The sequence below is a fragment of the Anas platyrhynchos genome, chromosome 1, assembly GCF_047663525.1.
Source record: "Anas platyrhynchos isolate ZD024472 breed Pekin duck chromosome 1, IASCAAS_PekinDuck_T2T, whole genome shotgun sequence".
NCBI classification, from domain to species: domain Eukaryota; kingdom Metazoa; phylum Chordata; class Aves; order Anseriformes; family Anatidae; genus Anas; species Anas platyrhynchos.
This window is the reverse complement of record NC_092587.1, coordinates 115,715,836-115,730,647: the sequence shown is the minus strand read 5'-3', so window position 1 is coordinate 115,730,647 and position 14,812 is coordinate 115,715,836. Positions and strand designations below refer to the sequence as shown.

Genomic DNA, 14,812 nt, shown 5'->3' with positions numbered 1-14,812 from the left:
AGATTTTCATGTCTTACACTATACTACTGAAGATACTAGCTTAAAAACCACATCTATCTTTATGAAGTACACGTGTTCTGCTTTTCTGAGAACTGCTTACAACTAAAATATTATGAAGTATGCCTTGCTGATTCTTGAAATTATGTTTTTAAGTTCAAAGACAGATACTTTACAATTTCAGTTGAAAATGAAAAAAGAAAGGTTAGTTTGGAAAGGCCCCCATGCAAAAATCCCAAACAAATTATTAAAAGGAAAAAAAACAGCTTGCTATTAGATTTTAAGTTAGCTTTTTTCTTTTTCTTTTTTAAAGTACCTGATTGCAATACATATACAGCAATACTTTACATTCAGATATCATACCTGTGTGAAATATTTTCCATCTTGCTTTAGGACCTTCATTGAGAGGTCAAGAATCAACCGCAAGAATTCCCACGTGGAATCTGCGTATAGAGTATGATTAAAAAACATCACTGGCTTGTTTACTGTTACGCAGTCAAGACTTGCAACATGTCCACCATTTCAAAAGAGTAGCTACCCTACAGTTTTAAAAAACATAGAAAAAACACCATGAAAAGAAAAACAATCAAACCCCACCCCATACACAATGGTAATGATGCTGGAATCAAGTATTCTCTGGTTTTCTTGAGAATAATTTCCCTAAATTTTGTTTTGTTTTAATTAAAATTTTAATTAACTTGGAGGGTTGGGGAGGATGGGCTACTGGAATGTAAACTCCCCAAGAGTTACACAAGTTCATGTAAGTGCACAGTTTAAAAACATTCTATGCTATTGTTAATTTTTTCTAATACTTAAAAAATTCAAAAGGAACAAATGTGTTATTGTCGTTCACTGCTCCTCAGATTACTATTAAAAAAGACAAGAATCAAAGTACTTTTTATGCAAATTGCCAATTATTATGCAGTAGGAAAATGGAGAAAATACTTAGAAGTTTAGGAAAATAAATTAGAAAATTAACCTTCTTCTGGAGATGTGGAGATTGGAACAGCTGTCAGATCATTAATTACATAATCAAACATCCTTCCTTCTTTGGCATACCTCTTCAGTACGGGAATACAGTCTTCAATTAGAACCTAAAAGAATGAAGTATTGTATTTAGTCCTCAAAATACCCTAGAACTGACCAGGTAAAAGGAACAAACACGGATTCACATGGACCAAGCAGGGAAAAAAAAAAGTACAATATGAAACATGGATTTAACTTCAGGCTCCATTTTCAACTTTTCACATCATATAAAGAAAACAAACAGCTACTGGAATTGTGAGAAGTGCAAGGCACCACAGGACTGAATTTCCTAGCTCTGACTGTTGGGTGACCACTGTTCTGACAAACAGTGACATTTCAGTCTCCCAACACACCAGTAAAATGAGGTATTTGTATGAAGGGCCACTGACTCATGCAAAGTAGCATGTGAGTTCTCTGTTAACTTTCTACAAGCATTTTTAAACTCACACCTGTAAACTAGTATTTACAAAAACTTCAAGGCACAGTGATGAAAATGGAAAAGGGCTACCAATAAACATGTCAGATCACACCTGTGCCAGTTTGAAAGCTCTGTGAGATCTTACACGTAAAATCCTTAACCACAGGGCTGCATGCATTTATCTATTTATTAGTACACTAGGAATGTAATGGTAATAAATTTTGTCTGCAAATTAAAAACAATGTTTAAAAAATGTATTACCAATTCAGATATTCTCAGTAGCGGCAAGAAGCCTAACAATACACATTTCTTCTCCTTTTTATCAATTTAAAGAATTTATGTTTAACACTTCATCCTTACTGTTATTTCCTCTTCATTTGTTAAGTTATGGCAACAAATATTCTCATATTTCATATTCCTTACGGGATATAAATAATTATTTTAAAAGTGGAAACTTAAAAGTATTTTGAAGCTAATGTATACTTCCAAAACAAACCCCACTGACAGCAACTAAAGTTTACAACTATCATTACAAATGGAAACAAATCCTTCCCAAAATTAAGAAAAAAAAATCAAAAGGCTTCTCCTCAAAAAAAAAAAAAAAAAAAAAAACTTTCCCACACGAGACTTCCAACCCAGAGGTAATTACATTTGAAGTATTACTTTCGATGAAAGCGAAGTAAAAATTACCTGATAGCATTCTCCTTTCAGATTGTCTAAGACATCTCCGCATGTTTTACGCATGTATTTTTTACACCCGTCAATCACCATTTGGTCAATGTTTGAAGACAGTTAAGGCATTCTACATTCCAGAAATAACACGGGTAACAGTTCCCTTTTCTTCAGAAAGAAATTCTCAAAAAGGTGAAATTTACAAAGGGATAATAATATGTAAATTTTAGCTACACATCACAGTAGCCAAACTTAGTTATTTGTCCCCAGTTCAGTTAAAGGTTCGAGATGTGTGTTTTTTTGTTGTTTTTTTTTTAAACAGTATTTCTGGCATTGTAGGTTACTATTACTGTCCATGTTTGAAATTTGAACAATAGGACAGCATATTAAAAAAACAAAAACAAAACAACAACAAAAAAACATAAAGCTAAAAGTAGATTAGGACTACATTTTCAAAACCACCATTTTTGTTTCTAGCAAGGGGAACCCAAAACCTAGGATGATCAACATTTCAAATGGCTAACAGTGGTTTATGTTACAAACTATTTCAACTACAGAATGTTAAATACCTGATTTATATCAGTATTTGTAAGATAGGGAAAGAGTTGGTAATACTACCAACAATACAATTCACCAAGCAATGACATTCCTATTGTTAACTTGATTTGCTTCTAAGAATTTTTTTTTATAAAAAAATAAGAAAAAAAAACACAAAGGAAAAGCCACTGACTTGATGGACTCATCTTCTGTGGTAACAAAACATCACAGACTGATGAGAGAAGTGTTCCTTCACAGTCCTGTGTAAAGTGCTACACAATAATTATTGTATTGGTTGGGAAGTTGAAAGCACACGACAGATACAAAAAGATGTAGTCATTGGCTTATCCAAGCACACAAAATATAAATTTCAATTTAAACCCTATCTCCTCATGCAAATTAGAACCTGATAGTTGTGCTTAACACTAAGACGTCAGAGAAAATGCAGAATGCACAATGTTGAAATGAACAATCAGTCATTTGTCAAAGGATATCTCTACCATAGTAACCATCTTTGGCTTCAGTTTGACTATCTCATATAGTATACCCCCATCACCACCTCCTAGGATTAGCACTTCTTTGCCAGCATAGTTTTCCTTTCCACTGCCCATTATGGCTTGGGTATATGCCAGGTCACTCTCTGCCAGATCTGAATGGAAGAAAGAGAAAGAGAAAAAGAGTTGGACAAAAGCATCTTTAATTCTTCTCATTAATCCACAGGTGATATCATACAGACCAAGAGCATCTACAAAAACAACCCAGCTCTCCGAGACACAGGTCAGGTACTAAGGAGGGCTGTGATTTACCAGAGCTAATGAAAGCATCCCATACAGGATTTCTGCAGTTCTCAATGAAAACCCAACAATGGCTACATCCGCGTTAGCACATACTATGTGCCAAGAGAAGCACATTAGCAGAGCAGAACAGTTGGTACTTAAGACTCGATGTCCACGCTTGACACACTTCCATGAATTTTTACCTCAGAGTAGTGCAGCAAGGGACAATCAGGAGACTTTTGGAAGCACACTCTGGACCCCAACTAAAAAGACCAACCTAGATGCACCCCTGTGGATCCCTGCACAGAAGCATAAGCAGGACCATTAATACCTAACTGCTGAAGGGCCCCGAAGCATGACTTCTGATGACTTGTTTGCCATTAGCTTCAGACCAGGCAATAACTTTCTTCAGCTGTAATAACAGGTCTGAGCTACAAAGCAATGATGTGCTGCTGCACAAAGCATACCCTAATATTATGCCTGCCAATCAGCACTTAATTGCACAGTAAAAGAATAACATAGAGCAATATTTTCAAATCCTGTGGAAGGTAAATAAGTAATGGCGTAGGTCCCTTTTTATGAGGCATGCTGTGACAGTGTTCAAACAAAACCTCATTTCCATATGAAGCTCAGATGAAAATTTCTGGCCAGAAGTATTGGATACCTAATTTGACAATTCAGATACAATACTAACTGAATTAGAGAATACTTTGCTGATGACTTAAGTATTAACACTCACAGCTGCCATCTGCACAGAATTCCGTAAGTCCCCTTGACAGCTGCAGAAAGCTAAATTGAATGCTTAGAGGTATTTCTGGTGATTTCAAAAAGCTACAGGCAAAATTCTTAATTACTCTGCTATTAGCCTCAAAATTAGCTATCCTAACCTCAGACAGCAACAACCCCATCTACCTCAGTCAGTACTTTTCAACGTAAACATTAAGGGGCTTTACAAAACATATTCCTTTACATCTAGGTTTTCTAGTAAATAGCATCCTTACACAGTTTACAAGAACAGTAACACATGTTCTCCAAGGTTCACCTTCAATCATACATAGGTCAGCAAAGTACTACACATAAAGAACCACCCATAAAGGTTGGGTCACCTTTTATTATTAACTGAGAGTTCAACTGAGTATTTTGGAGAAGACAGAGGCAGAAGTTGTTCAACAACATAGCAGCTAAATGAGTTAAGATACAGCTGTTATGGCTGATTTCACTGAGGAGGTAATTCCATCATCACAGATAGAAAAGAGCAGCAGGATTATCCCCACCACCACCACCAGTTTCCACTTCTGGATGCTGCTTGAGAATTCCACTGTGTTTTGAAGACTGATAATGTAGTTTGGTTTATTGTCAAAGAGAGGTTGCTCAAGAGGCTGCTCTTGCAACAGACAGGTAAAAGATCAAATGAATGAAGGGGTTAGCACGCTGTGGTAGAGAACACACTAACTTTAATTCTCCTGTACTACTTTCCAGAGCAAGAAAGGAACTTTGGAAAAAGAAAAAAATCTTGTTTGTACTCTGGATTTTACGTCTGGTCAGTATTTCTGATTTAAATGCAGAGATGTACATGCATATATGGAGCTTCATATATCATTACCATGACCCTTAGTAATCTGTTAAAACTGTGACAAAGCAACAGAGAAAACATTTCTGATTAGTTCACGCCAAAGACCCCCCAGTGAGACAGTACTTACTAACATCCCCACTGAGGATAAGAATATTCCCAAACTGTTTTGAATGTAGAATCTTAATATTCTGAAAAGGTGAATCTTCATCATAAACAACTTCATCTATGTCATACTCCACCAAGCGTCCATCAGCTGTGGGCCAATACCTATCAATGGCACCTCCTCTCAAAATGGCTGGCAATCTGGAAAAAAAATAAGAAGGAAAAGGAGGAATTACTAAACATTTGATAAAGTTTATTTTTTCTATTTCTTGTTAACAACCTGTGGACTATGCTTAATAAATAGAAAGTATTTACAGAGTAAATGAGGATTTATAAGATCAAATGCTCAAGGAATTTAAGAAATCTATGAGACGTTGAATATACATACTTGCTAATGCACCGATGAAGTATCAGTGGTCATTCTTTATGTACAACAAAGTTCACAATGTGCATATGAGCGTACCTCTACCCTAAGAGAAGGGATTTACCTAACACAGTAGCTTCTGCAGAATAATTAGTTCACGACTAGTAATTGATACAATACAAAAATTGTTTTTATGACAAAAAACAATGACAAAACATCTTCCCACCTTCTGTTCAGCTAAGAATGCTATTTCTTTGAAATTAGTGAGTCTCACCCTTCTAAAGTTGTACTGAGAGATATTTTAAACACATATGCATACACAGAAGTGAACTACTACAGTGCTTCAAACTGAGCCACGTTTGCAGTATTTAGGCACAATCCTTGATATCCACATATGTAAAATCTAAACTGATAGCTTGCAATACTTTTTTAATGTGGTTTAAGCACCTGGGCAAGAAGGCTGTTTTGTTTTTTCTTTTTAATTCCAATACAAGTATGATTCAAATCAGTATTACACCTGAAAAGACAAAATATACTTGAAATGCAAGCGACTGACCAAACTGATTGAATTCTATTTTACGCAAAACATGCAGTTCATCAAATTTCCCGTACATTACACTCCAGAAATTTAGGTTTTTTTTCAGGTGAGGGTGCAGGAGAAAACCAGACAGACAATCTTCCTGCAAATTCACTAGTGACTGTCCATGAATATATCAGAAATATTTTGTACCCTCACTGAACCACACGATGGCAGCACATGCTGACAACAAGAGCTTCTATTCACAAGGTCAAGAAAAAAGGCAGAAATGATTTGCAGCAGCAGTAATTCCGATAGAGCTGATGTGTGAAGCAAACACCAGAAGGATGCAAAGCAAACTTTAAAAAAGTCGAGGCATGTGTTACAAGATCCATACCATATCCGTTGTTCTAAGAGGTTCATCTTCCTATACTAAGGTAACCACATGAATCTAGATCACCTCAGACTTTTTCCTGACCCATGCTTAACAAGTTCCTATCACAGGGATTCCACAAACTCTCAACATAATATTGCAGCATTAAAATGCCCTCCAAGAAAGCATTTCCTTCATACACACATACACCAAATGATCTGCATTTGCACACTGTACTCCAGGTAAGGCTTTACCAGGACAAAGGAAAGCAAAACAACTAACTACCTCTCTGTTTTACACACAATGCAAAATATAATATGCAATGTACAGCAACACTTTCAAACCACTATCACTTTAAATGTAGTCTCCTATAACCTTCAGTCTTCTGCTGCAGCACTGCTTAGTTGTTTTCCCATTTTGTAGTTTGCTTCTTGTCTTTAAGGTATATCTTGTTGATTTTACACTGCTGCATCACCTAGTTAAGTTCATGTCCACAGCAAATGCTCCCTCTGCTCCAAGGTGCTAGTCACTGTGAAAACACTGAATTGAGCTGTGCCCTTTCCAGACCCCCAGGGAACAACTGGGGTGAATGTTTTCTTCGCACTAGTCAAAAACCCACTGTTAACAATCCCCCCAGTTTGACATATAATCTTGTATTTAAGTAAACCAAACTGAGGGAAGATTTGCAAGGCACAACATGTTATTATCTTCTTTCAGTGACACATAAAAAAATTGCTACAAAGCATTTCTATCTTCTTGGAGGGCCACAAGCACATACATACATTCCCACTGGGGCTTTGGCTGCCCATACTCAAGGCCAGCTCTGTGGGGTTATGCTGGCTAACCCTGCTCTGGCTGCTGGAACAGACCTGTGTGTGACAGAGCTGCAGGAGGGTCTCCTCCACATGCCAGGGGCTTGCACCTCAGCTCTGGCCCTGGCCCTTGCCTGTGCTGGGCTATATACGCAAAATACACAAAAATTCTTACATCAGGCTCCTTATTCACAGCTGTGTAGCAAATTATACAGTATAATTTGTTTATTATCTTTAACAACTAAGCAACCAAGAGACGCATATGGAAATATACGCGTGAACTTACCGTTTTACCCTTTTTATGTTGCCATGAAATAATTCTTTCATTCTTTCTTCTACTTTGTCTAGAAGCTGAAAAAACAGCAAATGAGAGGTGGAATTTATAGAAGTGATCACCTGATGTAAAACATCTGTTAAATTAGACTAGCTGGAAGGCAATAAAAAGTAGCACCTGCAGTGAAAGATCTTGCAATATAACATGAAGTCCATGAATAATTAGCCTTAGCTAATTGCCTTAGCTTCATTACTAGCAAGAATGTGCATACCGTAGCAGCTGTCATCATTATATTTAACTGTCCTCCAGGTTAACAGCCAGACCTTTAAGTTGCAACCCAAAGGGGGAGCACAAGAATCCTGGAAGGTTTCATTATCCCCAAATATCTCAGCTCTGAAGCTTTCACGTTGGATGAGAAGAAATTATTTCTCCGTGGGGAAGAAGTTTTAAAATAAAGGCTCACCATTTCCCACATTAGAGAAGGAAATCCTACGCTAGTACACCAGGTTGTGGGTTAAGCATCCCTTCTCTCTCACTGCCCTGAATATAGGAAGGGAACTGAGCCCCAACTGAGGCTTGTTAGGGCTTTACAACTTTTACAGCAAAGAATTTGAGACTCAGGACATGCACATGTGCGTGAGTGGTCATATTCATATAGCACTACTATTCCTTGTCTGTAAGCACTAGGTTTGAACAAGCTTAGATATTTTAAAACATTTTAAGAAGATACAGATTAGATCTATTAATCTAGATATAGATTTTGATAGACCTGGAATAAAGAAGTGGCTGCCTATGCAGTTTGGTAAACACAGTAAGGTTCATACCCGATCGGTTTCCTCTTTTCCTTTTGTTTGATCATTGTAGCTCTGCAGATCCACCAACACTAATCCATGAGGGTAAATTCTCAAATTGGCAAAACTACAAGACAAGGAGAGACAATGATGATGATTTTGTTTAATAACAAAAATGAGAGAGAGCAAAGAAAGTTTGAAATGACTTGTATTAAATTAAGAATGACCAGTTCTTTTTCCAGCAGTTTGTCGGCTCCGTTCTTCCTCTAGAAGTCACTAAGCAATAAATTGAAAGTTTCAAGGGCATGCCAGTTACTACATAACTAAGCAGCAGGCAGCAAGTTAATGAACACCGTGTTTAAACCAGAACAGCCGCTGCATGAGGGGGCAGTACACTGACTACTGCTCTCAGCTCTTTGAGTAAGGCCTGCTTGGGCAAGTGGGGCTTTCTTTAAAATTGAAAACAAAGCTCAAGAAAACAACTGGGAATGTTCCCTCCCCTCTATCTCCCTTCTTGTTTTTTGGTGTCTTTTTTAAAAATGTATAGCAATTGCTCACAGAGGCAGTGTTGACGTTCAAAGCTGAATAAAAATATACACACCAGAAACAATAAACCTCCTGAAGCAAGCATGGCTTCGACTGACAAACTGCAGCAGCAAATCCTCATTGATGAGTGCAGATGCAAGCACAGACAACACTAGTGCTGTACGCTCTGCTCCTTACAGCAACCAAGAACTTGGAAGCCCTTCTGGAACTTGCACCGAACAAAAGATAAGTACTTACAGGAAGGACACACGAAAACAGAAACAGAAACTATATCCTCCATCCTGGGGAGGGGAGAAGACAAAAAGAAACAGAAAGGCTACAAGTACACAAAGGAAGTAAAGGAAAGGGAGGCACACACTGAAGTAGAAGAGGATAGAGGAGGGGATGGGAACATTAAGAGTGGAGCAAAGAAAGAAGGGCATTGAGGGATGGAGGCTCATTAGCACAACACTGAGAAACTCCAGGTAAAGCTATGGACACTTTCTGAATGCCCCTTTATTTGCTTGTCTGCTCCTATCACCCTACTACTCAGTCTCAAAGGCAAATAACAAACCAACTCCTTCTGTTAAGGCAAAAAGTTCAGGTGACCTCCTCCCCTCTCTCCACCATTCCTGTCTTTTATTTGGCTTTCCCACAGCTTCTTTATTAAACTGTGAGCCCCAAAGCCTACGCCACTTCTCATGTGTTAGTGGGAGCTTTGGGCAGCAAACACAACCACAGCTGCAGCCAGATGAGAAATTCGTAATATTCTGTAAGTGTTACCTGAAGACTACAATTTTTTTGGTAACTGCAAAGGGATCAAATGATGAAACTGCTTCAAGTGACGCAAGAATGAAAACACACTCACTGCACTGCTGAATGACACAACCAGCTTTGGGTATCAGCGAACTGTAGCTGTGGTTTGTTCAAAGGTAACAGACGAACCAGGGGGCCACACACTTCTCTTCAAAAGACAAGCCTGAGAAGTCTCTGACTTTCCTCCAGATTTTATGTATAGGTCTTGCCTACAGAAAGGTATTTCTATACAGTACACGCACTTCCACCATGGTTTCCCCACCTAACTAGCTGCATAGGGGCACCAAGTTTTAGTGGCCCTAGTTACATTTCAGCGCTTGTCCACTAGGTGTCTTCCCTACAAGTATTTTTAATCAGGCACTAGAAAAACGCCTGTTCTGCAATGGCCATTAAACTCAACCATGAAGTAGGCACTCCCCCCAAAACCATTACCAGGAAATTACTCCTGCATAGAATAAAATATCCTGTTTATCCTAATGAAAGAATGAAAACAGTCAAGGAGTAAACAGGTCTTTCTGTTGTATTTTTTGTTGTTGTTTTTAACTACCTACCAGCTAGAGTTCTGCCACGAAAGAGAGCAGGTTTATGAGCTAATCAGAAGAACAGCAGCGTAAGTATTTTCAGTATTCAAACACTCCTGGGGCAGCTTTTCATTCCTATCATAGAGGCTACATATGAAAGTGTTCAGGGAAAACTGGATAAATGCATTCTACTGTACTGACTGTATTACTGTACTCCTGTACTGTGTCCCACCCACTGGTGGCTTTTACAGTTCAATACTTTTCACACTGGGCCACCTCAGGCCACGCAGAGAAATTGCAACATCCTGCAATTTAAGCTGGTGTTCTCATCAGTACCAACAGGACACAGCTACTACGATTAAAAAAGAAAGGGCAGGAACACCCCTTCTTCCCCCTAAGTTTCTACTGGTGTTTTGAGTTTTTAAGCACTTCTCTCCATGACTTTACACCCCACTGAACCAAAGGGATTCAAATTACTTGCTTGCTTCTCCTAATTTCTCTTTGTACTTGGTACAGACCAGCTGCTGCAGAGGACAGCTCTGGTGAAAATCCTACCATCAATACTCAATGCACACAGCAAGCAAGCATCCAGCTGGTATGTCTCAGTGAAGCAGGACAATTTTTTAAATTAATGCTTCCCTCGAGAAGTCCATCTACCTAGTCCATCCACTGCACTTCCCATTCTATCCATTCCTATCTGGTAAATTCAGTCTCCTTCCAGAGGTGCTCCTCAAAATTACTACCTAAGAGCCCACAAAAAACTGGGACAACTTCTGAGCTATGAATTCTCCTTGCTCAGCCTTTGAGAGCAAGTGAAGGAGTTCTCCTTGCAAGAATAAGGTTACAGTTCACGTCTATTTCCTGCAACACACAGAGGGTGCTAAGCAAAACTGGAGAAGTGAGCAGAGAGCACCGGCGACTCCAGAGGGTTCTGGACACAACCACTCCGTTTCTGGTGAAGCCAAGAGAGTTGCTCCATGCCCTCAGAGCTGCGGCACCAGGGACAGATGAGTCCTTATAGCTCATTACATAGCACTGCCATTAAGCCCTCTCAATCTGGCACAGTACCAGAAAGCTTCACACTGCTGGAAAAATCTTTCTACCAGTCTATTCCCATACTTCAGGGGTTGCTATTTACACAAACAAAAGCAACAAGCCAGTAACAAATTTCTTGTCCCATGACTTGAGTTCCCTTTCCTAAAAAAATATAAAAATAAAAATCACGTGTCATAGTATTTGACAGTTAGCATTGTCTTCATTTCCCCTGTGCCTGCGTGAAAATTTCCCTCAGTATGTAGGCTCTGTTTTGGGGTCTTTTTTCGGGGGTAGGAGGCTGAGAGGAGGGTTGCCCTAAAAAGCACATCTGCATGCCTTCTGACTTATCCCGTATGATAGCATTAGGGTGCAGAGACAAAAATGCTGCAGAACCATCACTCATTGGGTCCAACTGTTACTTCTACTGAAATAATGGGGTCCTGACACCTTGAAGGGGGAGAGCAGACTGGAGCAGTGCAGTGGTCAGTAATTCAAGTTCTGAAAGTCGAGTTGATAATCTCTGCCCTCAGACAGTAAATTTATGTTGAACAGCCTGGATTTAAATTTGAAAACCCTCAAAGGAATTGATACATATCCAGGTTGGTTACAGATTTGTTGAAAATCACCTGGCTGGAAATCCAATGCCCAAAGTAAGTTCAAAATCCAGTAAGGACTAAACCACACCATCATTAAATAGTACAGGCGTGCATTCAGCAACGTGACCAGATCAGTGGTATTAAGGCAATACCAGCAGGCCAAGGCTGAACCCACAGACTTCTAGCTTAAGTCAGCAGACAGCAAAGGCTACTTTAGCTTTTGTTACAAGCATCTACTGAAATGTGTGAATGAAGGCCTTCAGCAGCAACTCTTACAATAATACTGGGGGACATAATGTCAAAGAACCGTGATAATACAGTTTCAGTTTCCTACCCATAAAAATATAGCAAAGATTAATTTACAATCCAAATAATAAATGAGCTGCAAAAATTCACTTTACATCACAAGAATTCCCTTCTGCTTTTTGTCTCACCGAAAAAAATAATTCCTAGTTTGGAAATAAAACACCTACCACCTTTGGTGTGTGCTTGCATGTACTGTCATAAAAGCAGTGAAGAAAAAGCTCAAAAATAAGGAGATCCTCTCCTTTCCGTTGGGAAAGGAAATCTGCACGTGAGAAGCAGTCCTCACTGTAACAAGGTCCTGCTGTTGCATCTGTATACCTGCATACATTATCTACAGCAGCAGCCAGGCTTTTTGTGCTTGCCTGCAAATGCATTGTGATTACAGAAACACTTTTACAGGTTCTTCACAGCACTGGATCTTGCCACCCAGAACAACTGGGAACATCACGAGTTAAGAAATATTATGTTTGCACAAATTAAGAAGTAATTGAAACCAAGCAAGGTTTTGGATAAACATCTGAACTTAGAAAGGACTAAAAGCAGGGAGATCAAACTATTGTAAGCCAAAATGTATGCCCTGCCTTAGCTCCTTGTATTGAGGAGTATGTGTTGCAATCCTACATATTTAAGGATTTTTTTTTCCCTAGGGATCAAAACTGGATAAACAGACTGGTACCTACAACAGCCCTCTTCATTCCATCAAAGCTTTTATCTGCTGAAAGACTAACTTGGAGTCCTGATGTAACAGTGCAAGTATTTGGAGAGTAACTTGCCAAGAAAGTTGCCACCTGTCAAATTACTCATGAAGAAGGAAATGAAAACCTGTTTATACCAGGAAATTCCAAAAAAAAAAAAAATAATGACGACATTATCTTAATAAAGCCTACTTTTTCATTGTTGTTAAACGCTCTTCATTTTAATTACTAAGTACTTAAGGGACCTTAAGGAATTAAGCAAACTGTTTTTCACTGCACTGCACGACTATTCTTGTTCTCTTCTTACAAAAGAAGGAAATTAATGCAATGAAAGCTCTCATAGTTCTAAATTGTTGCTGATTCCCAGCAACTGCTTCCGACTCTTCAGCCCATTTTTGCACTCTGACTAATTCAATGAATCAACCCCACCATTTTCATCTGACACAGCACTGAGGAATGCCCATCCTGCTCCTTTGAAATACACTGACTAGCATAAAGTGGTTAGCAAAACACTAAGGTGGGAAACAAAAGTGAAAACGCTCATCCCTCCCCTCACAGCGTTAACATATTCAACATCGTCACCTCAGTGACAAAAAAAAACCAACACCTTCAACTGACTAAATCTTGCACTGCTGCAAACAGTGAAGTCGAATGCCAGTAGGATTACATTTCTCTACACAAGAATTCAGACAAAACAGAGAAGCTTAAGATAGATGCACAAATACGGGAAGTCAAAAGCCTCCAAAAACACTATCTTGTACTGTAGAAACACTGGCTCTAGATTTCCCATTTTGTGAGATTTTCCATTTTAAGGAGCTTTTAGGCAGAACTTGACATAAGAGGGATCAGGGAAGCATTAGAGTGGATGTGAAGGAAGAAGACTGAAGAACAATAAAGAGAAAAATCCTAATAGCTGTACATGTACACAGAAGAGTACTCATTTACGAGCAGTGAGGCTACCACAGTACAGTATCAGCTTCAATGATCTTCTTACTTCGGCTTCTATTTTTTAAACCTTAAGATGTAACAGGCCATATGACTGTATACAAAGTACCACAAACTGCCCAGTCCGAAGCAGAGCAACACCTCAATGAAAGCAGGCTATTTAAGGGGCCCCTGAAAAGGCGTATGCAGTTTTTACAAGCATTCTGAAAGCATACAGCTCAGGAAAACAAAACTGCTGAGGTCCCAGAGCTTGCAGAACAGTAGCTAGCTAGCACATGCTACCATTCCCCAGTGCAGCACTTGCTCGCTGGAGTTGGCAAAGCACAGAAAAGCTCATTCATTCACTGCAGACAATGACTTGATTGGCTGAAGTGAGAGATTTCCTGCCCAGCTCTGGAGCATGAATGGATGTTTCATTCATACTTCTGTTTGACAACCTGATTAGTAAAATATTTTCAGTTGAACTTCTTTTGATTAGTTTGCTCTCTCTGTTTTCATCCTCCCTCTCCCTCCCCAAGAGTGTATCACTAAGCTAATGGACCAGGTAAAGTTGCCAAACATGACTTTTGCTTACTTCAGACAAAGAACAACATGGAGCTGTTGCTCTGGTAATGACAACAGGAAAGCATGGCTTAATCCCTAAATCAGCTCCAACTCATTCAACAACTGCAGCCCTCCAGAGCTGTTCACACAAAGTATCTTTGTCAAAGTTTTGTCAACAGCCAGGCCTACAATTCAACAATCTGTGACAGAGGGCACCCCACAGGCTATTGGGGTTATCTGCATAGGCTTCAGATAGTAATATATGGCTAAGCAACATCTACAATCTCAATTTGTTTTTCTTAGGATTAGTACCTAGCTTGTTATAACAGCTGTGCATCTATCTTGCAGGGGCTCAGACATCTTCAGCTGGCTTGAAAGTGTGCTTGTGTGTCTGTACTCACAAAACCCCAACTCCCATACAGCACTGACTAATACACCCGTGAGCTAGCTAGTCCCCCTCCACTTGTTGTGGAAATTTTCTAACCAGCCATATCCACCATGCCTACCAGAAAAGTGTGCAACTTGAGACATGGTTACTCCTTGTAATTTTTCTTTTCCACTACAAACTCAATTTCCAGGAGTACTCTGTTTTGAAAGG

General features: G+C 39.1%; 1 protein-coding gene across 2 annotated transcripts in view; it reads right to left on the bottom strand.

Annotated features, from left to right (window-relative positions):
- Positions 1-14,812, bottom strand: part of SMS (spermine synthase) — a 44,291-nt gene that overhangs the window by 12,410 nt on the left and 17,069 nt on the right. The window contains exons 1-8 of one of the 2 annotated variants that reach the window (XM_021279001.4): positions 8,460-8,554; positions 8,266-8,359; positions 7,454-7,518; positions 5,127-5,302; positions 3,145-3,299; positions 2,132-2,221; positions 977-1,091; positions 361-440 (exon numbers count right to left, since the gene is read on the bottom strand). In XM_021279001.4, coding sequence (XP_021134676.1) covers positions 361-440; positions 977-1,091; positions 2,132-2,221; positions 3,145-3,299; positions 5,127-5,302; positions 7,454-7,518; positions 8,266-8,359; positions 8,460-8,539 — 855 coding nt within the window. In that variant the 5' untranslated portion in view covers positions 8,540-8,554. Of the gene's footprint in view, positions 1-360; positions 441-976; positions 1,092-2,131; positions 2,222-3,144; positions 3,300-5,126; positions 5,303-7,453; positions 7,519-8,265; positions 8,360-8,459; positions 8,555-14,812 lie in introns of those variants that run through there. The other variant, XM_027449066.3, reaches the window with a different exon arrangement.